Source organism: Vipera ursinii (genome assembly GCF_947247035.1).
Source record: "Vipera ursinii genome assembly, chromosome: 2".
Classification (NCBI taxonomy): domain Eukaryota; kingdom Metazoa; phylum Chordata; class Lepidosauria; order Squamata; family Viperidae; genus Vipera; species Vipera ursinii.
This window is the reverse complement of record NC_139513.1, coordinates 148387178-148414752: the sequence shown is the minus strand read 5'-3', so window position 1 is coordinate 148414752 and position 27575 is coordinate 148387178. Positions and strand designations below refer to the sequence as shown.

Below are 27575 nucleotides of genomic sequence, written 5' to 3'. Positions count from 1 at the left end.
CAAATTTTGAGGGTTATTCATAGCCCATCTCTGACCTAAGTGGGGAAAATCTCAACCTTCTAGAGCAGAGAGGACAATCTGTGCTAGAACACAGGTACAATACTTTCATAAAGCAGTTGCTATCCTGGTAAAATGGGTGAAGCATCTGTGAGTCAGCTGACAGGAACAAGTCATGAAGCCCCTAAATGAGGGTTTCCCTAGATGGGTAGGAAGCAGACTGCAACTCCTATGATTCCTTGCAAGTACAGCTGGAGGCGCCAGCTTAAGAAAGGCAAATGAATCAGGAACCAACACTCAAGAGCGGGGCTAAGGAAGCTCTTTGAACACCAAGCTGCCCCCAGATGACAGACTCTGGGTGCCTCCCCTAGCGTTCCCAGGGGCCCGGTATCCAGATCACCTGGTGGGGACAGAGGAAGAGAAGGAGAAGAGTGGGAGGGGTTATACAAACAGTCCTACCCGAGCCTGCACCTCCTGGGACAGAAGCAGCCACGGCCTTACCGTGTTGAAACCTGGAAAGAGACCCACGGCTGGCTGCGCCTCCACGGGGAACGAGAGGAAGGGCTTGAGATCCAGAGGTGGCTGCATCATGGCCGGCGGCGGGCGCAGGATTGCAGGAATTGGGCCTGCCCGGCTCAAGCTGCCTAGGCAAGGAGAGACAAGGAGAAACATAAGCAGGTTGTCCTCCAACAGAGGGGTTTGGAAGGCAGGTGAGGTGCAAAGGACAAAGAGATCAGCATTCGGGGTTGAACACAAATTCAAGTTGTTATCCAGCTGCAACATGATGGAATAATTGCCTATAGTAATAAACTTTTCAAACTGACCCTTCCAAACTCCCTCCCAGGTCCTCAACATTTCAGATCTGTAGTTAGCAAACCAGGTTCTGAAACCTGAACTCAGTATTATGATCAATTTGGGGAGTTGGTTTGTCCATCGTTCCATGCGCACAACCGCATAGCTTGTTTTATTTGTTTGGCTAATTTATATTAAACACTTGTTTAAATTATCAAACTGAACTTAGTAGCATTTAACTAAATAAATGGGCAGTGGGTTTTGAAGTCACTAGTTTTTAAATGGCACCGTATTAATTTAATTAACTGCATAGGATTTAAATGTCTTGCTAGTCCCTATGATCACAGCGGGCAAAGGTGTGAACTGGCGCAGAAAGGCCAGTGTGTCTGAATAGCAGCGGAAATTTTCAGTCCATGCCTATGGAGCACCCAGTTGGAGAAAGCAAGTGGGTTTGCTACTTCTCTTCTTTCGTCTCAGTGACCAGAAGAGATAGTCCATTTACGTTCACAAAAACCTCAATGAATCTTCACTCTAAAGACAGCAACTGATATAACTGGACTTTTGTTGTGATTCAGTGTCAGCCTGTGCTCCCAGCAGCTGAGTCCAATGAATCTTTGGAGGAGGAGGAGGGGTTTGGAGAGCCTTTGGTGTCAGAGGGAGGCTCTGATGCACTGCAGGACTCTCAGCCTGGCCCCTCCACTCATGTTCCTCATGAGGCTCAGGCGTGTGAGTACAAGGTGTGGGACTCAGAAGAGTCACAGCTGAATCTGTTCAGAGACGCTAGAAGCAGAAGGCAATCCAGCAGAGCAGAGCAGAGAAAATCAATGAGGCAACTCAGTGAGAGGAGGAGAAGGAAGTGAGAAACCACACCTTGGGACTGATAATAAAAGGGGAAGGTGTGGGCGGGGCTGGTTGCTGAAGGCAACTGTTTGGAGAGATTCTAAGAGAATCCTGGTCTGTTCTTGATACTTCTGTTTAACTCGTTTGTTGACTCTTTTTGATATTTTGATTCACTTATTGAAGGAAATATTCTGTTGCTTTTTTGTTTGAACTGTAAATAAATTTGGATTGGGTTTTTCCAGCCTATTGACTGTAAAAAGGAAAAAAGGGTTGTCCCTGACACATAAACAGGGCCGGTTGTAGGCTGGATCAGAACAGCTTTAGGGTTCAACAAGGATCGGAATTCTATTTCTGAATACAAACTGCATGTGATCAAGCTCAAGGATCAACCATTACTACTGATACCACCACCTTAGTTATTATATACGTGAGGTCAACGGTGCTAACATTGGATGTTTTTGCTTTGACAACAGTTGGAGACAAAGCCATTTTCTTCTTTTCGCTTTTAGAGTTAGATTATGCTGGGGAAGGGGGAATGTGCATGAGAGTCCAGCTAGACATAACAACACTGAACCTAGCATGAGAACCAAGGTGGTTGAAATAAGAGATGATAAAGAATTGGCGGGCTGGTGAACTGGAAGGGAAGCCCGCACTTCAAACTAATTGGGGAATGTGATTTATGACTATTAATTGGAGGAGGGAATTGTGCTTTGATGCTATGTGCTCAGGGGAGGGGAATTCAGTTTTTGGCTTCGATTACTTTAGTGCCGATGCTATGCTACTTGAATAAAGATTCTTCAAGGTGAACAATGCCTCGAAGTTCTTTTGAAGAGTTCCATTTGTCAGAACCATGACACGTAAGCCAATAGGCGAAATAGTGAGAATTGAAAGAGTTATTACGAAAATGTACATACATCAGTGAGCAAATCCCACAGGAAAGAAATAACTGTACACACGCATAAATGCCAACCTACTGGGAGAAGAATAAACAGGAGAATGGCACCCTCAGGCATCCAGATATGCACTGTGTGCCTTAATCACACCTGGGTTTCTGAGCATAGCCCTTATCATGTCAAACTGTGACTGATGAGGCTCTATGCAGACACCGCTTAAAACTAGCCTTGTGATTCTGATTTTGTGGGTGCCTGCTTTGATCCCAGCAGCCAAAATTGCCTGAAAGTTGCGTCACCAAACCCTTACCATTACATAGGTAAGTCAGCTTTGGAGAAAGCTGTCTGTTGAACAGAATAACAGAACAGAACTTCATTTAGTCATTTGACCATATCAAAAGTATTAAAACTAATACAAATATACAAGTAGATATAAAGAAAGCAATAGGACGGGTTTTCATAGTAAGTCATTAACCCCTACAGTTAACCCCAATCTGGTCTAAGCATTCCGTCCTCTTTGAAATGGCCTTTGATAAAAAAAAATGCAGTCTTACCAGTGATATGCAGGTTTGTTCCCTGCAAAAATAAAATAGTTTCTCCTAAACGCCCCAGTGTTTTGGGTTCTAGGGCAACTCGTCACAACTAAGTTGCTAGAGCCAACTCGCCACGGCCAACTCACCATGGGATAAAGTGCCGTGGGACAAGGTGGAATAGAATCATTAAAAGAAGGATGCCAAAGGAGGGGCAGAATGAAATGTGAATGACAATATATGATGAATGACAAATTTATACTGAATTATTGAATTGTCCTGTGGAGAGTTGCCCTGTGGTGAATTGGCCGCGGCTACTCGGCCATGGTAAGCTGACTGTGGCGAGATGGCCACGGTGAGTTGGCTGAGGCGAGTTGTCCCATTTCACAGTATTTTTTAGTTTTTAAATAAGAATCTAAATTAGCAGACCCTTCTGCAGAGTACAATTTGCACTCAAAAAGAGCATGCCCACACACATCTTCCAACGGTTGGTGCTCCACAAGTGCAGTTTTTCTTCAAAACTCCCCAAACCAGAAAAGGAGTGAAACGTTCTTCTATCAAGAAAAAAGTAGGGTAGCCATAGATCTCTATCACAGCATTTTATGCCAGCGAAAAGGCCTATTTCCTGTAGCACATGGTGTGCCCCTCATTTCCTCTGGGGAACTTGGGAGAATTCAGTATAATGCGCGGTAGCTGTGGGTGGTGTTTTCAAACAACTTCTGGAAAAGGGGTATTCTTTCTCTCTTTGTTTGCCTTAAGTAACTATTTTTGGTGGCTCCCAAGGAAAAGACTGCAAAAAGATGGTGGTGAAACCGGTGTGCCCTTTCTCCCATTCTCCACAGCAAAATGGAGAAAGCAGGTTCATCTCAAAGGTGAAATTGACAAGGATGTTAAACTGAAGAATGGAGAGGAAGAACTTTTCAGCTCCTTAAAAAGCCAATTACTAGCTCTTAATGGTTGCCATTATATACTTGACAGTATGAGGAGTACACTACATATATTTATTCAAAAGTTAAGTCTCTCTTATTATAATGATTTTCAATGTAGGAGTAAATCTAGGAAGCAGACATCTGGTTTGCTTGTAATAAGGAACTAGTCCTTAATGCCTGCCCCGATCTTTTTCTCTTAGATCAGGGGTGTCAAACTCAATTTCATTGAGGGCCGCATCAGCATTGCGGTTGCCCTCAGGGGGCCGGGTGGGTGTGGTCTGGGTGGGCGTGGCCTACTGGGTGGGCATGGCTAGAGTGCGTATGGCCTACTGGGTGGGCATAGCCAGCTCTACATCGTTCGCATCAAGGGTGCCTATGGGGGCCTGGGCAGGAGTGGGACAGATCTGAGGGTCTCTGGCAGAAGGAGGGTCTCTGGGCCAGGGCCAAGGCAGCGGGGGCCGTTCCCTTACTGTTTCCAGGATGGCTTCGCAGGCCACATGAAACCACTTCACGGGCCAGATCCGGCCCCCGGGCCTTGTGTTTGACATGTCTGTCTTAGATGATCAGACAATTAAAATAAACTTAATTATGCAGGGTAGGATAGAGGTATTTCCATGGCTTAATTTATTCAGCTACAGAATTTAGTCTTTCTGGAGTCAGGATGTGGACTGCCAAGTTGGTAGCTGAAGTTTAAAAAGAAATAAATATCAGTCCTAGATTGGTGTCCACAAAACTGTTAAGAAATATTGATGCATAAAGTAGTTAAAACCGAAGCAAAGTGGCAGAAAGGCTGAAAATACCAAAGATTGAAGTGTTTTGTTCGCATCAGCTGAACAAAATATACAGGTAAACCCTTGCTATCGTCATGATGTGGATGTGGACAATGTGGTTTTTAGTGTGCACGCAAGGACCCACCTCTGTCTCTTCCATAAAAAGCTTGCTGAATAGCAAAGTGGTAAGGAAAAAAAGAGGGTAGGGTACTGAAAAACAAAAGAAAGGTGGGGTGAAGGGGTGGGGAGGCCTCCAAGTGCCAGAAAGAAACACCTTCATTGTGTACAGTGAAAGCATTACAGAGAATTCCTTTGTCCAAGACACTGCGCCTAACCCACTAAAATATTTCGACTGAAGAATGCTGGCTAAACATCACACGGTTACAGCACCCTTGAACTGTGAACTCTTCTTTTGCGAACGAAGAAGGGACCTTGCAGAGGCTGTTACAAAGGCACATTTATTTACATGCATAAAATATATTGATGACAAGCCAGGCGGGGTTCTCGATTAAAAGGATAACTTCTGTTGGTTGGTTGATATATCACATGCAGATTAGCGCCATCGTCAACATTGTGCAGTTGGCAAAGAGAAGTCATGTTCTTCGGCATTTTACACCTTTAAGATAGTTGGACTTCAACTCCCAGAATTCCCCAGACAGCCAATTCTGGGAGTTGAAGTCCACCTGGCTAAAAGTTGCCAAGATTAGGAAACTGCTTTTTGAGGTTCTTGACTACGCTGAATCTCTCCTTTCAAGCACTGCCAATCACTCAATCACTCTCAGTCCATTGCTGTCTCTTTCCCCAGTTTCTGCTGCCTTCTGAGAATTGGCCCCTTCCCCTTCTCTTCCTCCCCTGCCTCCGCTGCTATTCATTAGGTGAAATTGCTGCAAGTCACTACAGGTGTGAGATAGAGCTGCCTCTATTACTGGGGAGAGCAAGGTGGCAGCCTCAGAGGAGCCATGGAAACACAGAAAATTGTTATTGCTCCTGCTGCGGTTGATGATGACGACGACGGTGTCTTTGCTATCAGAAAAGGGGACTGCTGTTTGTGAGAGCATTCTGGCCAAGATGCCAAAATAATGTACTCTGAGCAGAGTAGGTGATGCTTTTGCTCTCCACCTTGGAAAGCAAAATAATTTAGCTGCCCCTGATTAAGGAGCATTTTTTTTTAAAAAGCAGAACCACGTGCCATTTTGTGCTTTTCTGCTGCTGCCAAGACATTGTAGCAGGCTCCCTAATTTTAGGCACAAAGTTCTAGAAACAGGGCAAGAACACTGCACGGTACGCATTGCCTAAATCAATAGTTGCTATGCCGAACCAGTTGGAAAGCTGGATCCGTTCAAAATCTGCAGAAAGGATAACAAAGTTCTTCAGCACTTCCCCATGCCTATTCAAAGTTAGCCGCAAGCCGATAGATCTCATGAGGATTCCACCAAAGGAGCTACAGTAGTTCTAGGTGGTAGAACTGTATCTGGAATTCCAAACAGGACCACCAGATCTAAGCTGCAATAATGCAGGTGAAAAATGAATATTGGGAAAGTTAGCTATTTCTTTATATCTCTGCTGGTCTTCTCCTGTGATCATGCAGACTTTTGTAAGCTGTACTGCAGGGGTCTTCAAACTTGGTCCTTCTATGACTTGTGGATTTCGACTCCCAGAATTCCTCAGCCAGGCACGTTGGCTGAGGAATTCTGGGAATTGAAGTCCACAAGTCATAAAAGGGCCAAGTTTCAAGGCCCCTGCTGTATTGGTATCCCTGATCTGGATCATTAGCAGGGTTTTTCAAGATTTTTGATCACAAGCCAACCTGAAAACTCTACATAACAGAATAGCCATAAGTTGACAACAAGTTGACAATCTGGGAGATCAGGTCCTACTTCCCCTGCACCACCTTCCCTAAGAAGACACACATATCCTTGTGCTATTCTGACTTGCAATAGCACTTAGACTTATATACCGCTTCATAGTGCAAAGCCCTCTCTAAGCAGTTTACAGAGTCAGCCTATTGCCCCAAACAATCTGGGTCCTCATTTTACTGACCTCAGAAGGATGGAAAGGCTGAGTCAACCTTCAGCCGATCGGCATGGAACTGCTGGCTGTTGGCACACTCAGCCTGCAATACTGCATTCTAACCATTGTGCCGCCACAGTTTTTCTGCTACTAAAAACAAAGCATCTGATTTACATCACTGGGGCTTTTGAGAAACTGAGCCAGAGAGTTCACAGAAAATATTTCAATTGCGCCTAGATGTGAGCCTCCTTGCAACCACCCTGTTGTTGCTTTTCCTGCTATACTTATCATGCTGTTGCTGCCACTCGTACAACAACTTCTCTCCCTTCTAGATCAGTGGGCAGATTATGAGAGGACAAGCCAATTTCTACAGACCTGTCCTGCCCACTCTAGGTTCTTATTCCATTCTACCACACCTTCCAGCAACTAAAGTGGTAACTGAGACCGTGCATACATGCATTTCACATGCCTCACCCGCCCCCGCACATCAGTGCTACCATCAGGCACTCCAAATATTGAGGATGTTTTGCTTAGTTGTTCTCCTATTGTGATATTAACCAACACTCCAGTGTTCTGCAGATGAAAAGGCTGGCATTTGGAACAAAACCTTTAATAATAGGATTACTGAGGTCCGTTAAGGCAGATTAATACATGAAAGAATTGTCCTGAGAGCAATGGCTAAGGCATAATCTGCTTGCAGGGCAGGGCTGCCTCATGGACCTTCCTTCCTTCCTCAACCTCACCATCAGTGGTGCATTCCTCAGAATTCAAGGACACAAAAGTTTGAGCAACGTTGTAAGAAAAGCTCCTCTTTCTATATCCACAGAAAACCCATTCTTCTAAAGTTTTAAAACTACAGCCTGGAAGCATTATGATGATGATGATTTTTTTTCTAATAATTTTACTAAAATTAATACAGATAAGACTAATACTCTCTACATAGAATAATTCTTTAAAATAATTTTAAAGAGCAGAAAAATTTAAAAAGAAAAAAGGGAAAGAAAAAGGAGAAAAACAAAACTCACTCTTCATCCCCAGCAAGTATAGTCAACATTAACAGCTTATCATTGTTTCTTAAAGTAAATCCAAATATCTTTTCAGCCTCATAACTCATTCCATTCTCTAAAAATCTATCTCTAAAACCTCATTCCTTCATATTAATCAGCAAACGTCTATTAAGGATTATGAGAAATAACAACATACTGTAACTATTACAAACTGTATCTAGTAAACCCAATTCGAATCCGTCCTTTTATATTTATATCTACATTTCTATTTAAACAGATCCCCTCATTTTCTCTCTTCAAGTAAACAAAATCCTTAAGACGTCATCAGCCACCCCGTTAAAAAAAAAAGAATATTATTAGAAATAGCACCCCGTTATTTTAGCCTTGATCAAATAAACCAATTTTTTACTTCTTTCTCCCCAATATTTTTGGATTCATCAAAAAAAGTTGCAATATCTGCTTTCTCAGGGTCTCGTTATCTCTTCACTCAGTGATCCTCTTCTGATTCTTTTTAAAGGTAAATCAGTTTAAAACTTCCAGTGCCCATTTATCAAAACCTCCTTTAAAGTAGCCATGTGGTCCTCTAGTGTCCAATCTTCAAAGTCATCTTATCAGTTATTTTAAAATATAAACATTTCCTACAAGAAAGTATCCTTTCAATTAACTAAGTCTTAAATCCACCTGCGCCCTTAATACATTTTAAATTTTCTAAAAACCAACATTAACCATCCTTTTGCTATATATTCCTCCCCCTCATAATGTTTATTACAAATCTTTAAAGTAGTTAAACTTTTTTTAACAGTTCATCCAATGATTTCAATAAAATTTCCCAGTCTAAAGCTTCTCAATCTTTAAAAACAATAAAATTAAATCCAAAGTAAGAAAAGAGTCAAACTTAGAGTCTGTACAGATGACATTCGTGTCTGTAAGCATGATTTAATCCCACAACTCCCAGTCGATTGCAAGCCAGCTGCAAAAATGCCGTTCTTGCTATCTGGTCATAAAGGAACAGCTGTCTGGAGTACATATGGGTAATCTTGCATTTTCTCCTTACTCTGGAGGGCTTCTAGCAGCCCAAAACCTATATTTGAATGCCATTTTTAACTGCAATGTGTATCTCTATTCTACAGGGACATTAGTTTATCATAGGGGCTCATTGGAAGATCTGTGCTATTATTATTAATGATGTTATTGGTCCACCAGATAGTTCTGACTGAATTTTCACAATCAGATCCTTCCTAAAGATCTAGGATAGCTCAGGATACCATTGTAATATATATGTGCAATTTTTTTGTCATTAATACGTTGAGATTCTATTTCTGTTGTGTCAAAGTGCTTTTCAGAATTTTGTTATGACACCCTAACGTATTAGCCGTTATTGGCTTCACAGCTACTCTCTTTTTCCACATTCATTGGATCCTTATTTCAAAGTCTTCATATTTCCTCATTTTTTAATAATTCATTCTTATTGACATTTCTATGTCTAATTGTACATTGTCAGTTACTCATACTTGTTTCTTTGTAATGAAGTCGTGTTTGGCTTATTATGATCTAAATATTTATCATAATTCTCCTCAGAGGACACCCAGTCAATAGAAATTCCTATGTAAAAATGTGTACAGAAGTGGTAGATAGGTATATAGAAATATTTGTATGCCTTTGGGGGAATAAATGAAGAAAAGTACAAGGGCGAAGAATGATGAGTGTTACTACAACTGAAGCTGCCTCCCACAATACCAACAAAATTAAAGAGGATGGCAGATAAAATCAATCTTTACTTTGGTCCTTGGCCAGCATTAAAATATAACATAAAACCCACAAAATTGCCATGAAATAACTATCCCTTTGGAGAATGGTGATGTTCTAGTCATTCTGACTGTGCATTAAAAGACATTAGAATGAACAAGGATTTTTTTAAAAACAACAACAACAACAATAACAAAAAGGGCTGAGAATGGACAAGCCTGTCATTTAGATGTCCACCCAAGTTGTAATACTCGTCTGAAAGCCACCTGAAAGAGGGAGATCGAGGGGAAGAGATGTCACCAAATCTTCTCCCTCACGTTTATTCTGCTGCTGCTGCTGCATTTGATGGCTAACAAGTGACATCTTTCTCCTCCCCACCCCCCTCATCTCCTCACATTCTCACTCCACTGTTCTCACTTCAGCTGCATGGCTGACCTGGTGCCACTATTTAGGGTCCTTAGAAAGCTAATGGGTAAAGTGGCTTTCTGCCTTCCCTGCAGGAACTGGGGGTGAAGAGACAGAGGGAATGTCTCACACCCCGGAACACCCCATGACACCCCCCAAATGACTAGCAACAATGGAGTAGTTAAAAAAAGCTAAAAGCCAGATTTGGGGAGATTCAACATTCCCTATGTCCAAAAATAGTCCTACCCTGTGGCCATTTTCAAATTAATATAAAAAGTTCCAGCACTCTATAAATCTAGTTTCATCCCCTATTTCACATATACCCATCTGGTCTTTATCTGAGCTGAACAGAACTATGATAAAAGAAAATGAAAGGAGCCAACCACAGGGATCTGAAGACCCATCATCCAGCTGCCTCTTCTGGTGTGTTCTTCACCGGGAAGAAGCAGAGTCAATACATCACTAAGAAATGAAGATCAGTTTTCAGAGCCATACCTTCCTGCTCAGCCTTAATTTTCTGCTTCACATTCTGATTTCCCCAAAGTTTAGCCCCCAATGGTCCCATCTTATCTGGAATTCAGACGATCAAAATGATAGGATAATAATGGTAGAGCTGATCTCGTCTATCCTGCCAAATTTTCTGAAGTAGTGAGAAGAGTGTATGTATAGCAGGGTCGCTTCATGTCTCCCCCACCAATTCCATAGGCTCTTTCTCCACTGTTTCCCATAGCATGCAGCTATATGAACTTAATAAATAAAATAAAATATAGAACATGGCTGTCAAAAGTGAAGTAGCAGGAAGGAACGCCCTATAGTTGCATCTCCCTCTGTCTGCCCCAGATAAGCAAGATCTCCAGTTTGGATCTCCCTGATGGGGAGATCCAGTTTCTAAAAAACTAAGGCACCCCACATTATAGTTTCTATAGCCATAAGCATAGAAACTAACTGCCCAGTTTTCTGGACTCACTTTGAAAACCTGCCTATAAATTATTCTCTATTAAAGAGGCTTAAAATTGCACTTCAAGCATTGTTTTGAAAGAAATTCAGTGCACACATGATAGATTTTGCTGCTCAGCTCTTCGGGAGTCCCCAGATAACCATAGCTGATCTTGAAAACCTAAGCAAGCTGGGATCTGATTAAGAAATCCTAGAGTTGTAAAATAGACTGCGAAGCCACACTGGAGTCACTGGGAAAAAACCCTGAGCATATTTCATGATTTCGCCAAGCATATCTTGTCTTTCTCCTAGTATGGACTGGGTATTGCAACTTCACTTTGGAATTGATATATGTGGTCTTGTCACCACGGTATAAATTAATCCTCTGAGTATTTCGCAAATGTAGAGAGATGTTCCCAACAAATCACGGGTGGCTGATCGTCTACAGAGTATGCCAATGAAACATAGCTGTAAAAACGGAACAGTGAAGTCTGCCGCCCACTCTCACAAATGGTTTGGCAAGAAGCTTTGCAAGAGGAATCTCCCTCGATATGAAAGTGGGGGAGTTTGAGATTTGATCCATCATGCCAACCAAAAGCAGAAGGGAAAAAAAACCCGGCCATCTGCCTATGTTACTACAAACATGTTTTCCTTTCAACGAAGCCAAGCAGAACATCAATAAAAGATGGCACTCTATGCTGTGTGGGTGTCAACAGCAGGGCATGCGTGTGTTTGGGTTTGTGTACAGTCAGGCAAAGCAGACCACTTTTCAACAAGGTTCTGTAATTAGAAAATTGCCAGGCAATTTTAGCATTTTGTTTTTAAGAAATCTGAAGCTAGAAAGAGGATACTGTTCTCCCTTTCAGCAACCCGCTCCTTTTTATCTGACATTTTTATTTCTCTGCATCTTACAGGACCAGAACTGGTTTAAATCATCTTCTTGGTACCTGTTAGGCTGGAATGCCAAACAGGGCTTTCCTGTCTACTCACATGCAGAAGAGATAAAAGATTACTTCACAAAGCCTAATGGAAATCAATATTAAGCCTCATGGCATCTTCCAGAAAAGAATCTTGCAATCTTTTATCCTTCTTCTAACAGACCTGTTGCCTGAGGTAACCAACTCATGGGACTGGTGGGAATATTTTCAAACAGAGAGTTCCCAACAGTCCCTTTCTTCCCGCCTACTAATAAAAAGAAAACTGTAACTGTAACTGAGGGAGAACATTTGTATGACTTTGTTGTGATTCAGGGTCAGCCTGTGGGTTCGGCAGTTGGGTTGGACGACTCAGAGGAGGAGGAGGGGGGTGTTGAAGACCTTGCTGAGGGGGTTGAAGATCTTGCTGATGAGAGCCCTCAGCCAAGCCCCTCGCACTTGGTCACCACAGAGACCCAGCTGTGTGAGCCTGACAGCATGGATGAAGATGACCCACAGCTGGCCCTGTTCATGGACGCCCGACGCAGGAGGCAGTCAATTAGGAGTAAACAGAGGAAGGCAATGGGACTTCTCGGAAGGAGGCAGAGAGAAGCCATGCCCTGAACTCTATATAAGGGGAATGTGTGGGGAGGGCTGGTTTGCTGAAGGCAACCGCTTGGATAGTTCGTGTTTCTTAAAGCTCCTGTTTCTTGGTTCGTGTCTTGTTTGTTTTTGTAGCTATAAATTTGGCAGGCGTAATTCCAGCCTCTTGCCGTTTGTAAAGGGGTTGTCCCTGCCTTTTCTGCAGGGCCGGTAGCAGGCTGGTACAGAACAGACTTTTGTTTGGAAGAACCCCAGGATCTGATGAGGATAACTCCCTTCAAGGCATCCTCACACCCACACAGAGTAGCATTTGCTTTAGTGATTTTCAGCATAATCTTATCATTTGGGTGGAAACTCTAATGATTGTACAATCCCAGGATGCTTCTAGATGCCAATCCTTCCTAGATGCTGAAGCTGGCTAAGACAATCCATCATATCCCACCAGGATCCTGGTTCTTGAATCCAGAAAGCCATTTCAAAACCATCGACATAGGAATGTTCTCCTTGTTCTTGGAAACTGCCCAAATTTCAAGAAACTGTTATGAGATCAGCCCAAAAGTGCTTTTTCAAAAGGCAACTGGACTATGTTTTTTCCATGAAGACGTTTCGCTTCTCATCCAAGAAGCTTCTTCAGTCAGAACTGAAGGCTGAAGATGCTTCTTGGATGAGAAGCGAAACATCTTCATGGAAAAACAAAATCCAGTTGCCTTTTGAAAAAGCACTTTTGGGATAACCATGACTTGGATGACTGAGAATCTCCATAGACATGTTACGAGATCAGTTTCAAAATTAAAGCTCCCGATAATGACTCTCAACTTCCCAGCTTTCAAATTCACACACACAATAATTGAATTTAAGCTGCAGACAGCTTACAATTAAATATTTAAAAGGCTCAAGACATTTGTCAAACCTGAAGAAAGACACCAGTGTCCTCCTCCCAATGGAGTCAGCATTTGAACTATTTTTGCTAAACCACTGGTACCAATTCTGACTTTTACAATATCTCCCACCAACCTACATGGCATCACTACATAAAGGTTATTTTCCCTGCTTTGCTGCACAAGAAAACCAACTCAAACCAATTTAGAAGAACATTATTCACAGAGATACAAATTCTGGGACATAAAGAAAGCAGAAAGTGATGGAAAGTGGCTTTTGTTGAAGAGAAACATCTATCTGGGTTTACAGGCAAGAACAAAGAGTAGCTTTCAAGAAAGTCTGATGTTCAATATCTCTTATTTTTTTAAATTAGCTACTAAATTTATAAAGTTCCACTTCTGGGCCCTGTTCTTGTTATTTGTCTCTCTCTTTTTTGTTCCCACTAATATGACACTTGCCCCATTTTTTTCATAGAGAAGAGAAAAAAATAAGGAATAAAGAATCGTAGATACTATACCAAACTGGGTAGTTTCAAAAGTTGAAATTAACTCCCTCTCTACTTAATTAAACTTAAGAAATATGTATCAGTAGCAAAAAAACTGAATGTTCAAAGCAAACACAAGGCTTTTACTCCACTTATTGTCCCTCCCACTTAACCTACAAAAAGCATAAGAAGTGAAAAGCTAGGAAAACAAAAACCAAGGGGTGCGGAGAATGTTAAAAAGGCATTATAATTTCTCTTATGAGAATCTGAAAACCGAGAGAAAGGACACTAAAGCAGAAATTTAGGGATGAAAAATATTCACCATTTCTCTCTTTAAATATTAAAGCTAGCAAAAAGTCCTATTCGGAGGAAAATTATTTGTTTACTTATGGCCCCAGACCCATAAAACACAAATACAGTATAAGAAGTTACTGGCTGACTCTGCAAGAACTTGGCAAATTCCATTCATACCTATATATCTCTATGTATAATCTGTATGTATACATAGAGATATATAGGTATGATATATAGGTATTCCGGACCCATATATGGCATGGGTCCGGAATACTTCGGGGACCACCTGCTGCCGGCGTCGACTCCCCTCCGCCCAGTGCGTTCCCACAGAGAGGGCCTCCTCAGGGTGCCTCCAGTCAGAGAATGTCGGCTGGTGGCCCCCAGGGGGAGGGCCTTCTCTGTGGGCGCTCCGGCTTTGTGGAATCAGCTGCCGGTTGAGCTCCGGATGGCACCGGATCTCCGCTCCTTCCGTCGCGGGTTAAAGACCCATTTATTTGAACAAGCTGGCCTGGCCTGATGGGGAATTACTTAGGGTTTTAATATTTATATATATTTTTTATTGTTTTTATTGTGGGCAATAATTTAATTCTTTTTTAACTTTTGTATTTTTGTAGTTTTAAGATATGCCCTGTTCACCGCCCTGAGTCCTTCGGGAGAAGGGCGGTATAAAAATTTAATTAAATAAATAAATAAATAAATACATCTTTACACCTCTACATCTGTTTGTTTTTGTTCTGTGTTCCTTATATTGTTACTGTACTTGTTTTTAACCATTTGTAAACCATACAGAACTGCTGGGTGTTGGGCAGCAAATAAATTTAACAAATTACTATTATTAACTATACCTCAACAGAGATGTTCATTCTACTAAACATAAATACCCACAATAATGCAAGGTCTTGAAAAAATATGGTTTAAAATTTCACAGTTAATTATATCTAGTGAACAATGTGTAATGTTTTTATTTCATTTGCCCATTATGTCAAACATCCCAATTCAGATCCCAATCAATGTAGATATTTTAAAAAGTCAAAATGGCTATCAGGGTTTATTTCCAATTGATTTTGTACTAAGAAAAACCCTGAATTTACAGTCACTATAGCACTTGCCTTTGTTCTGGAACATGAATTCATGAGTTAGATCTTTTCACAATCTTTCATTTTTTCTTTAATAAAAAAATGCAAACTCTTTAAAAATGTGCAAAACTCAAACGAAGCATCACATGTAGCAGGAGTAGAAAGTTACACACACAGTTGTGATACATGAGACAAATATCCCACCTCTCTAACAAACAAGCCACCCCAACCTTTTATACACAGCATTCTAATTTTCTTCTGAACCTTGTTAATCTGACACAAGAAATAGCCAATCATTAATGAATCCATTCTTTCCAGAAAAAAGAGGTTCCAAGGCTTTGCAGTAGCAGTTCCTAGCAGGAATTACTTAGCTATCCTATTTTCTTGATCGAATACGTGATCAAACCTCAATGTGTGCAATGGACGAGCAACAGGATTCTCCCAACACTGTTGTATTTATTGCAATGCTGCTAGGGAGCAAAAAAAGAGTTCTGGACAGTACTACTCTAGAGGAAAGATCCTTTTCTATTCTACACCGTTCCTCCCAGGTCATCCTGCCTCTGGCACTTGCTATAAATCTTATGACAACAGGCAAGGCAGGAGAACGAAAATGCCTTCTTTCCTGTAATGTCAGTGTTAAGAATGACTCAAAGATTGTGGGACTGCTAGTTGACTTAAATAAACCTTTCACCATTTTAACTAGGAATTCTGGGGGATGCCATCCCCAACACCTCTAGATGGAAGGTCAGACTAGGGAAGATTGGAATGATAGGCTTTGTGTCTATCTGGGGTTTTTTGGGGAACCACCTGATAGGAAGATGAGTCTCTCACTTCCACGAATATCCTGGTTATGGGAAAGGTAGCCTTTGGGGCGGAGTGGCCTTTGGCAACTCTCAGCCTCCAATGTCATTGCAGGCAAAGGAAGTAAATTCAGGAGAGAAGAGGAAACAACACCCCCCCCCAAATATTGAGCTCACTGAACTTTGATGACAACATTTGGGAGGTTGAGCAGCTAAACAGTCAAATACATGGTTGTTGTTGTTAGTTGCGAAGTCGTCTCCGACCCTTCGTGACCTCCAGGCCTTCCTGTCCTCTACCATCTTCTGGAGTCCATTTAAGCTCATGTCTACTGCTTCAGTGACTCTATCCAGCCACCTCATTCTCTGTCGTCCCCGTCTTCTCTTGCCCTCAACCTTTCCCAGCATTAGGCTCTTCTCCAGTGAGTCCTTCCTTCTCATTAGGTGGCCAAAGTTATTTGAGTTTTAGCTTCAGGATCTGGCCTTCTAAAGAGCAGTGAGGGTTGATCTCCTCTAGGACTGACCAGTTTGAACACCTTGCAGTCCAAGGGACTCGCAGGAGTCTTCTCCAGCACCATAGTTCAAAGGCTTCAATTCTTTGGCGCTCAGCCTTTCTTATGGTCCAGCTTTCACTGCCATACATTGCAACTGGGAAAACCATGGCCTTGACTATATGCACTTTTGTTGGCAGGTTGATGTCTCTGCTTTTTAGTGTGCTGTCTAGATTTGCCATAGCTTTCCTCCCCAGGAGCAAGTGTCTTTTAATTTCTTGGCTGCAGTTCCCATCTGCGGTGATTTTGGAGCCCAGGAAAATAAAATCTGTCACTACCTCCATTTCTTCCCCATCTATTTCCCAGGAACTGAGAGGGCCAGATGCCATGATCTTGGTTTTCTTCATGTTGATACATGGTTACTTCCAACTATCTCAGTTCATGTTGTACTTGAGGTTTGGGAGAGGTAGGGAACAGATGTACAAACTGCTTCACTGGTCCAAGGACTGCTCATGGCCTTTTGTTGGGTGACTTCTCCTCATCCACACACTCCCTTGCATAGTTGGAAAAGGAACGATGCTGACAACTGACCAGACGCAGCAATGCCTAGCTACTTTTTTCCTCTTTCTCCTCCCAAACAACCCAAGCCACCCTTCCCCCACCACAAGCAGGCTGCCCTCCCTTCTCCCAGCTATTCATAATAGGCTTCAGAAAGCCTAGCCAATTAAAGATGCTTAAAAGTGGGGCAAGCATGCAGCAGAGGAGGAAGGGTGCATGCAGAAAAAGGGACAGGTTGGGGGGTAGCCTTGCAAGAGAGAGGGAAGCAATACCACCACCTCAGAATGAAATGATTGCTGATTACATTCCAAAAGAGGAGGAGAGGAATGAGAAACAGAGACAGAAATGAAAACATCCCACAATATACATTCATATATGCCTCCCACCCCCCACCCCCATCTTCCCATATGCAACCAAAGATCATGCCACAAAGTGAAATGGAGTAAATCAGACTGACAAGGCAGGCAGAAATAATTAGCATTCAAACCAGTTCCTCTGTTGAAACTGCAGCTTGTTTTAAGGCACAGAACTAGGGCTAGCCAGTTCAAAGGTCAACCCCAGGTACGCCACAGATATCTAGAATCAAAAGATCTGGAAGAGTATTCCCCAAGTTGATGCCCACCAAAACTGGCATATCGGTTGGAATAGTGGGCATCAGGTAGGGGAAGGCTGGCCAGGAATAAGGAATCTCAGTTACAGTTTATGGAATAGTCATGGGAACATGGAATTCTTGGCAAGACGGAAGGAATTAATTCCTAGCAATTGACTCGAGGCCGATATATTTAACCTTGGCAACTGGTATTTTTGAGAGCTGTCACCACTGCCTCTAACATTAATCCTCTACATTCATTCTTCAACTGCTTCTCCTAACCTTTAATTACCAGACGATGTTAAAGCAGAGTTCCCATCATCCCCCACGAATGACAAAAAATGAAGAGCTGCAATCTGTATAATAACGGTCCCCAACCCCCGGTCCGTGGACCAATACCGGGCCGCGGCATGCCAGCAACCGGGCCGCACAAACAAACAAGCAAAGCCCCATCCGCGACATGCAGGCAGCACACAAAACGATGCACCCTCCAGTCCACAGAAAAACCTCTCTCCACGGAACTGGTCCCTGGTGCCCAAAAGGTTGAGGACCTCTGCTCTGTAAACACTGTTCCCTGCATGCTCTCCACCTCTATTGTGCACCTAACCCTACTGGGGTCTGTGCAGGACATGCACTTTATTACTTCAAATTGCAAGCTGGGAGTTGCCTTTATAACTGCTCGTCTAAGGACAACTTTGAAAATAAATCCCAAAGTGCAAAAGCTATTGCATCAGAGATAAAAGATCCAGCTCAGCTTATTCTGTGACCTACAGATATTCCAATCTTTGGAAACAATACCCTGGGTATGAGAGACTAGGTTCTTCCCCTCTTGCAAATAACCATGGCACTTAATATACCCGGGCAGCATCTTGTTTCTGCCCTATCCCTATGCTGCTAACTTCAGCTTGTTCCAGAAAAGCAATGATCCAGCCTTAAATGTAAGCAATTTTCTATGCTAAAGCAGCATTTCCCCCTTTATTCCAACCCAGTCCAAAGGCAGCTTCAAGGTGAATTGAATCTCTTAAGCTTCCTCACCCTTTACCTTGGAAGGAAGTCACGTGAGCCAAATGGCTGGGAACAGCGGTAATAGAGGCAGGATAGGGACCAGCGATGGAGGCAGCCCACTTCATCCTGATATTCTGTAGTCTCCTGCCGACTCAATGACGGATGGAGAGCATTTCAATGGCCCACTGCTTTATAAGCAGGAGCACCAAAAATGTGAGCCACCTCCTCCATCCTTCAGCCTGAAATGGGTCAGCCCAGTTGATCTACTTAGGATTCCACCAGTTAACTCTCTCCTTGCTGCTGATGCCCGTGTAGGGCAAAGCCTATTAAAATACTCTCACTCCCAGCATGCCTCTTAGGCTTCTCCCATCCTCTTCTGTTAATCAGAGTTGATTCTTTCTTCATCCTGCCACATGTGAGAACTATTCTTCTCCTTAGACAGGTCTCTGCATGAAAAGCCGCAGCTGAAATGAAATCCAAGGGTAATTGAGTTTGCCCCTGGGCTTGGGTGGAGTTTCCAAAGTTGGATGGGGTTTGGTTTGAAGCCAGAGAAGAAACCTTGATATGTATGATACACATGTAATCTCTCTCTCTCTCCACCCCCGAAGCATGCATCTTGCCACGCCTACAAGTATATTTGTGGAAATATCACACTTTGCCTTGGTTTAGGAACTCATGGACTGTTATACCACATGCATGAGCGGAGATATACTAGCCAGGAGCCTGAACCATGAGATTTCCAGCAGGCTGAGAGAGATCTAATACATACAACACAAAAACATGCATGGCACACGCTCTCCTTTGCTATCAACATAGCACACCTTCAACTGTCCTAAATGCACATTCATCTCTGGGCATCCATAATTTACAAACTCACAGGAAACATTCACCACCACGTACAGCACACATAGGCACCACTCTTGTCTCTATGCACACATCACCCCTTAAGAAAAGTACATATTTCCCGGGATCTCCAAACTAAAATCCCACACAGTGCTCAGGAATGGAGCAGAGCGACAAATTCAGGCAGTTCTGAAATCTCAGAACGGGAGGGCGTTAACTTCACTTCTTTCCACTCCACAACCCCAAACAATAACACAACCCACCCGCCCACCCACTCCGCACCCCACACACACACCTGCCATGCAAACCTGGAGGAGATCTACTCCTTGCTGCTATTGGCTGGGTCATAAAGTGGTCAAGAAGGAGGGGGGAAAGCAGGTGAGACAAAAGACCGTTGTTTGTGGGAAAGCAGGTCCTGGGAGTGGAGTAGTCAACAAGCCACTCCTCTCGGAGCGGAAGACTGCAAGAAAGACACCTGAAAGAAAAAAAAAACTCAAAACACTAAGCAAAAGTTGCTTTCCTGCTTCCTGTGGCTAATTAAGAAGCAGGAAGCCTGGGACAAACTCAGCAACGAGAAAGGCAGATCGGCTCCCCAAACAAGCAGATGAACAAACACCAAGAGAACATTTCCCCAATTGGGCACTGAATTAGGGGGTAAATTTCATGAGATCAAGGGAGATAAAGGAACGAGACCGAAGTTGTAGCTCACCTTTAGCCCTCTGAAATGAGCCACATTTCTCTCAGTCCAGAACTTCGGGCGTCGGAGCTTTAGTTTCACAGCTCTAAATGTTACTGGTATTTCAGATTTAGAACATCCTCTCCACTGTTGCCAAGATCCATAGAGATGAATTGGAGAGGCAGAATAGGCCAGGGCAAGTAGCAATGGAGAGCAAAAGCACCAAATACTCATTGCTCCCTTTGTTCTTCAGTCAGCTGAGGAAATTGTCAAGACTGAAAGATGCTCGGGTAATCAAACCACAACTCAAACGAACGTGAAAGTCATGTAGGGCATAAGGGCAAGTATGCCAGCGGTTTATTGTCAGGCCCTAAGAACGACACGTGGACTTACTTCTCCGTAGTTTTTATTATTATGTATCGTTGCACAGTATTATTATTAGGGTTCATCGCACGGTCAGTCGGATGTTCAGACTGGATTTGGCATTTTTGTCTACCTATCTGAGTCCTTTTCAAGGACTTGGGATAGGCAGATTTTGACGTTTGATAGTGTTAGAAATATCCACGCGGGATGTGAGCTATTTCAAATAAAGCTGCCTTTTGCAACTGACCGATGGCGAATTTGTCAATGCCGGTGGTGTTCTAGTGGTGCTCCAGTTGTTTTGGAATTACACTCAAGGCACCTATTATCATTGGCACTGCCTTTATTTTCTTCTATTTCTATGTGCAGGCCTTTGTATTTTGTTATCTTCTCCAGTTCTTTCTCTTCCTATGCTGCTGTCTCCAGGTACTGCCATGTCCACTATCAAGCCTTTTTCGTCTTTCTTATTGACTATTCTTAAGTCTGGGGTGTTATGCGGCAGATGCTTGTATGTTTGAATTCTAAAAGCAACTATCTGCGGATATGCTCTGTGATCTACCAGGGAGGAACCGTCTTAGCCCTCTTCAAGATTACCGTGTTCCGCTGCCTCTCTGTCGTCAGGAAAGCAGCCCTTCCCTTTTGGGACTCCAGATTACATCCCACCACATTACGGAGCCTTGGACACAATCCCCATAGTATAGTGAAAAAAAAGGCAACAATGGGGGCAGGAATTACATGCAAAATTCAGTCCTGGAGCTGAGTGATAACTGAACTATAGATCCAGGGAGACCGTGATGGGAAAGTCATGGTGGCGCAGTGGTTAGAATGCAGTACTGCAGGCTACTTTTGCTGACTGCCAGCTGCCAGCATTTCAGGTCTCACTGGCTCAAGGTTGACTCAGCCTTCCATCCTTCTGAGGTGGGTAAAATGAGGACCTAGATTGTTGGGAGGGGGCAATATGCTGACTCTGTAAACTGCTTAGAGAGGGCTGTAAAGCACTGTGAAGCGGTATATAAGTCTAAGTGCTGTTGCTATTGCTATCTTCTCCCATCAAAGAAAAGGTGCACTTTCAAGGGTCTTCGTCTCACTTAATATTTCTTCTCCCATTTGTGAGTCCATACAAAACCAAGCTAGCGTCAGTGTTGCTGGCCAATCCCCTTTGCCTTTGGTCTGGCTTATAGTCAGAAGACAGTCTCCTCATTTTTTGTTCCTTCTCCGCCTTCTTAATGTCACCTACCAGGGGGGGAAAAAACCACCTGCTAATCACAGCACTGCTAAGATGGGTGGTGCTTTTAACCAACAATTAGGCCTGGGTAGACTTAATCGTCTGTCAGAACTCGCTTCTCCTGTCACTTCTGAGGACTGGCTGTCAAGGCTAGGAGAGTTGGATGGCAAAGGGAGAGAGGAAACACCTTGCCCTCCAGTTCACCAAGTCAAGCCCTAGTTCAGAGACTTGCATGAGTCTGAATAACTGACTGTCCAAGCAACATCTGGATGAGCAGTAAATTCCTGTTCAAAAGTGACTCAAACAACTGCTGACAGGGACAATGGGAGAGCTGCATAAGCTGGTGCTTTCGTTGTGGCTTCACTGGGCAACCCACCTCTTGTCCATTGTTTGGCTCCCTTGAACCCAGGATTAGTATGGCAGGGAGGAACTGTGATGTGCAATATTCAAGAGATTTGATTCTTTTTCTGCCAGGTCACATCTATGCAACATCCCCCCTGACCACTGATCAGGAATTATTTGGGACACCTGACATTACAAAATGCATCAGATTGTACCATTGCTCGTTGGATATTTATTGGGGTGGAGGGTGGGGTGGGAAACAGTCCTTTAATACTATATTTTAAGTTCAAGTATGGACTTGGACAATACCATGTATATATGGCAGAAAACAGAGGTCACAAGGAATGTCTGTGGTGTGGTAGGAGCAGCTGAACAAAGGACATAGGAGTGTTTCAAAAGCAACATGACTAGAGGACTCATGAAAGTGAGTGAAGTCACATTCTAGAGGCAAAAATGAAAATGCAATTGAAGTAAAGTATTAGTCATTGAAGGAATGAAGATTTTTGACTCCAAAATAGTTTTCCTTGCAATGATCTTAGGTAGATGGGGTAGGAGAAGGAAAGAACGTTAAATCTTAGCAGCACAGATCACTAAAAATTATACCAACTTACTTTCTTGTTAATAATAATAATAATAATAATAATAATAATAATAATAATAATAATAATAATAATAATAATAATAATGTTGGAAGGGACCTTGGAGGTCATCTAGTCCAACCCCCTGCTCAGGCAGGAAACCCTATACCATGTCAAACAAGTGGCTGGCCAGTCTCTTCTTAAAAACTTCCAGTGTTGGAGCATTCACCACTTCTGGAGGCAGGTTGTTCCACTGGTTAATTGTTCTAACTGTCAGGAAGTTTCTCCTTAGTTCTAGGTTGCTTCTCTCCTTGACTAGTTTCCATCCGTTGCTTCTTGTCCTGCTTTCAGGTGCTCTGGAGAATATCTTGACTCCCTGTTCTTTGTGGCAGCCCCTGAGATATTGGAACACTGCTATCATGTCACCCCTCACCCTTCTCTTCATTAAACTACACATACCCAATTCCAGCAACCGTTCCCTATATGTTTTAGCCTCCAGTCCCCCAATCATCTTTGTTGCTCTTCTCTGTACTCTTTCTAGAGTCTCGACATCTTTTTTACATCATGGTGACCAAAACTGGATGCAGTATTCCAGGTGTGGCCTTACCAAGGCATTGTAAAGTGGTATTAGTACTTCACGCGATCTTGATTTTATCCCTCTGTTAATGCAACCTAGCACTGTGTTGGCTTTTTCGGCAGCTGCAGCACACTGCTGGCTCATATTTAAGTGATTGTCCACTAGGACTCCGAGATCTCTCTCACAGTTGCTACTATCGAGCAAGGTACCACCTATACTATACCTGTGCATTTGATTTTTCCTGCCTAAATGTAGAACCTTACTTTTTTCACCATTGAATTTCATTTTAATAATTTAATTTTAATAAATTAATAATTTAATTTGTATACTGCCCTTCTCCCGAAGGACTCAGGGCGGTGAACAGGGCAATACATAATAAAAAACAGAATACAAAAATTAAAAAGTAATTAAACCATTATGCCCGTAAAATTAATACGTATTAAAATTAAAACTATTTATAAAAACTCAACCCCATCCCATCAGACCAGGCCAGCTTGTTCGAAAAAGAAGGTTTTGAGATCGCGCCGGAAGGAGCGAAGGTTGGGGGCCATCCGGAGCTCGACCGGTAAGCAGTTCCAAAGGTCTGGCGTGCCCACAGAGAATGCCCTCCCCCTGGGGGCCACCAATCGGCATTCGTTGATCGGCGGCACCCTGAGGAGGCCCTCTCTGTGGGAGCGCACTGGACGGAGGGAAGTTGATGCCGGCCGCAGGTGTTGCCGTAGGTAATCCGGACCCAGGTGTTGCCGTAGGTAATCCGGACCCATGCCATGAAGGGCTTTGTAAGTCATCACTATTTTGTTAGATAGTGCCCAGTGTTCGAGTCTGTCCAGATCCTCCTGTATCTTAAGCCTATCTTCTGGAGCAGACATGTCAAACACAAGGCCCGGGGGCCGGATCCGGCCCGCGAAGTGGTTTCATGTGGCCCGCGAAGCCATCCTGGAAACAGTGAGGGAACGGTCCCCACTACCATGGCCCTGGCCCAGAGACCCTCCTTCTGCCAGAGACCCTCAGATCTGTCCCACTCCTGCCCAGGCCCCCATAGGCACCCTTGATGTGAATGATATAGAGCTGGCCACGCCCACCCAGTAGGCCATACGCACTCTAGCCACGCCCACCCAGTAGGCCACGCCCACCCTGGCCATACCCACCCGGCCCCCTGAGGGCAACCGCAATGCTGATGCGGCCCTCAATGAAATTGAGTTTGATACCCCTGCTATTCCTGCCAGCTTGGTGTCGTCTGCAAATTTGATGAGTTCCCCATCTATCCCTTCATCCAAATCGTTGATGAAGATGTTGAAGAGCACTGGGCCCAGAACAGAGCCCTGGGGCAACCCACTACACACTTCCTTCCATGTAGATACAGTTCCATTGAGGACCACACGCTGAGTACAGCCTGTCAGCCAGCTACAAATCCATCTGGTGGTGATGCTATCTAACCCACATTTTTCTATCTTATCAAGTAGTAGGTTGTGATCTACTTTATCTATTTTTATTTTTTACTTGGGTATAGATATAGCCATCTATACTGAGAACCATCAACTTATTGCAGACTACAGAAATATACAAATTACAGATAGACCTTGAGTTACATAATGAAGTTTGCCAGTACGGTCGCAAGTTGTGACAGTTGTTAGGTCATGCACTTACATGATAGCTTCACTTAATGATTTTCCATCCCTGCTCAGGAGTAAGAAGGATGCCCAAGCCCATCACTCTCCAAATGTTTTCAATACTCACACAGTCTCGACAAGCAGTTCAATTAAAAAAATATATAAATATATATACATACACAGAGAAAGAGAAAGAGAAAGAGAGAAATTGGGAGAGAATACACATACACCTATATGTAAAAGTGAACCAAGGTTACTAGCACTGTGCTACGGATGTTTGGAGTAGAAAAAGTCCTTGATCAGTGCTCGTGGCATGTCATGGGCCAATGGCAGACTTCAATCCAGTTCTGGTCTTTGGATGATTCTCTGACATTCTGCCCTGACTCTCTATGCTACTTATACCTCCCTCTTGGTCTTTTGAAATTTCAAAAGGTATTCATCAATTCTTTATCTTTACTGTCTAAGGATCTATATCAGGGGTGTCAAACTGCCAGCCTGCGGGCCGGTTGCATCATGCGGAGGCCGCACTCACCCCAGCTCTGGCAATGCGAAAAAAGTCACAGTACGTTGCAACACATCCCGTGATGCAGTGAGTTTGACACCTGTGATCTACATCTACATCTACATTTATATCCTGATTTAGTGTCTGAATCGGATATTAAACAGGGTTGCTCAAAGAAATACTCAGCTGCATGGAGATGAGATGAGAAGGAAGCAATGCAAAGTTCATTGCCAAAGATGCTGTCTTGCCTCACAGTGAGGCTGTCCTGCTGAACACACACCTACAAAGGGACTTGAAAAAGCTTCTAATGAGTTGCTTCACCATATAAACCCTAGTAAGACCACACCTGGAATGACTGCAGCCAATTTTGGTCACCATATCACAAAAAAGATGTTGACAGGAAAAATTTCAGAGAAGAGCAACTAAGATGATGAAAGACCTGGAAACCAAAACATATGAAGAACGGCTGTGGGACTTGGGTTTGGCTAGCTAGTCTAAAGAAAAGAAGAAATAGGGGAGACATGATAGCAGTATTCCAGTATTTGAGGGGCTGTCACAAAGAAGAGGGGGTCACGTTATTCACCAAAGCACCAGAGGGCAGGACAAGAAACAATAGTTGGAAATTGATCAAAGAGAGAAGCAACCTGGAATTAAGGAGAAACTTCCTGACAGTGAGGACAATTAACCAGGGGAACAGCTTCCCTCCAGAAATCGTGGGCACTCCACCACTAGAGATTTTTAAGAAGAGGCTCAGGCTTGTCTGAGATGGTATAGGTTTTTCCTGCTTGAGCAAGGGGCTGGACTAGAAGACCTCAAAGGTCCCTTCCAGCTTCTATTCTATTCTATTCTATTCTATTCTGTTCTGTTCTGTTCTGTTCTGTTCTGTTCTATTCTATTCTATTCTATTCTATTCTATTCTATTCTATTCTATTCTATTCTATTCTATTCTATTCTATTCTATTCTATTCTAATGGAGGGCAGGCAAGGATGAGCAGGATCCCAGAGTTAAGGCAAGTACAAGATCCAATGGCAAGAATCATTTTCCAAGGCTGGGTGAAAAATAGGGGAGGGGAGGAAGAAATATTCAGAAGATGATGGGAATCTTCTATGAAATAATATGTGTTCCCTTCCGCCTCCTTTGACTGGACTCCAAAGACTCAGGATGGAAAAAGTATTGATGTTTTTGAGCCTTGACGCTGGAGAAGATTCCTGATAATACCTTGGAGAACCAATCAAGTCAGAATCAAGGCACAAATAATTTGGCTCAAATTATCCTACTTCAGACACGTTGTCTGAAGACATCCTCTCCGGGGAAATCTGCAACACTGGGAAGGATGGAAGGAAAGAGAAGGCAAAGACACTCCACATTTAGGTGCATCTGAAAGAGCAGGCTGGGCACAGACAGTCCTGGAGAAGATCTACAAGGTTGTAAGAGTCAGCAATAGTTTGATGGCACAAACTATCAATCAATCAGTTAGTCAGTCAATCTCCATTCATGTTTCACTTTAGTAGCTTTGAAGAAGGGTATCCCTTTCCACAAAAAGAGGACTGGACGAGGAAAAAAAAAGGTTTATAAACAAGTCCCAAAATCTTGAACACAGCTCAGCTTCTCTAAATTGCCATTATGTTTGACAAATTCCAGTGACAGCAAGATTTCTTTTTCCCCTTAACAAGCATGTGCATGTTGCATAACTACACGCATGCATGCAGATATGTATATATACCAACTGACTAGAGATCATTCTTCAAAAAAAGGGGGAGGAATAACAAAAATATATGTTAATTGAATTGATTAGAAGTAAAACCCTTCTTTTACAGGAGTCAGAAGATATATGTGCTTACTATCTAGTAAGCTCCACTGACTTCAATGGCATTTTCTTTGAGGATGGAGTCCCCCAACTCTCTCTTTTATTTCTTCTCTCTCTCCCGCCTTCCTCCCCCTCTCTTCCCCCATTTCAAGGTCCTACTGACTTCCCTCTTGCTCATTTTCAATGATTTCTTGTTTCCATATTCTGAGCAAATGTAAAATGAGCCTAATCCTAAGGATTCCAATATTACTTTTGCATAAATACAATACTCATCCCGACTCAGAAAGAACGCTTAGAATATCACTCATTAATTGGCTATATTTTTGCTGGTTCCAATAGAAGGCAATACATTGTAGCAATTTCTGGGTGTCAGGGCCTTTCCCGTTGAGTTAAGATCCTATCCACTAATCTCAAATTGACCGAAAAATGTACTGTAGTCATATAAATTTGCTGTCCCATTGTTAATCCTTATCATGCCCTTGTTTTGACTTGCTGCTGAATGATGCTGCTTG

The 27575-nt window shown here is 43.0% G+C and overlaps 1 protein-coding gene across 3 annotated transcripts in view; it reads right to left on the bottom strand.

Annotated features, from left to right (window-relative positions):
• Window positions 1-27575, bottom strand: part of ZNF385A (zinc finger protein 385A) — a 191253-nt gene that overhangs the window by 108483 nt on the left and 55195 nt on the right. For 2 of the 3 annotated variants that reach the window (XM_083355012.1, XM_083355014.1), the window contains exon 2: window positions 457-641. In XM_083355012.1, coding sequence (XP_083211138.1) covers window positions 457-641 — 185 coding nt within the window. The remainder of the gene's footprint in view (window positions 1-456; window positions 642-27575) is intronic. The other variant, XM_083355013.1, reaches the window with a different exon arrangement.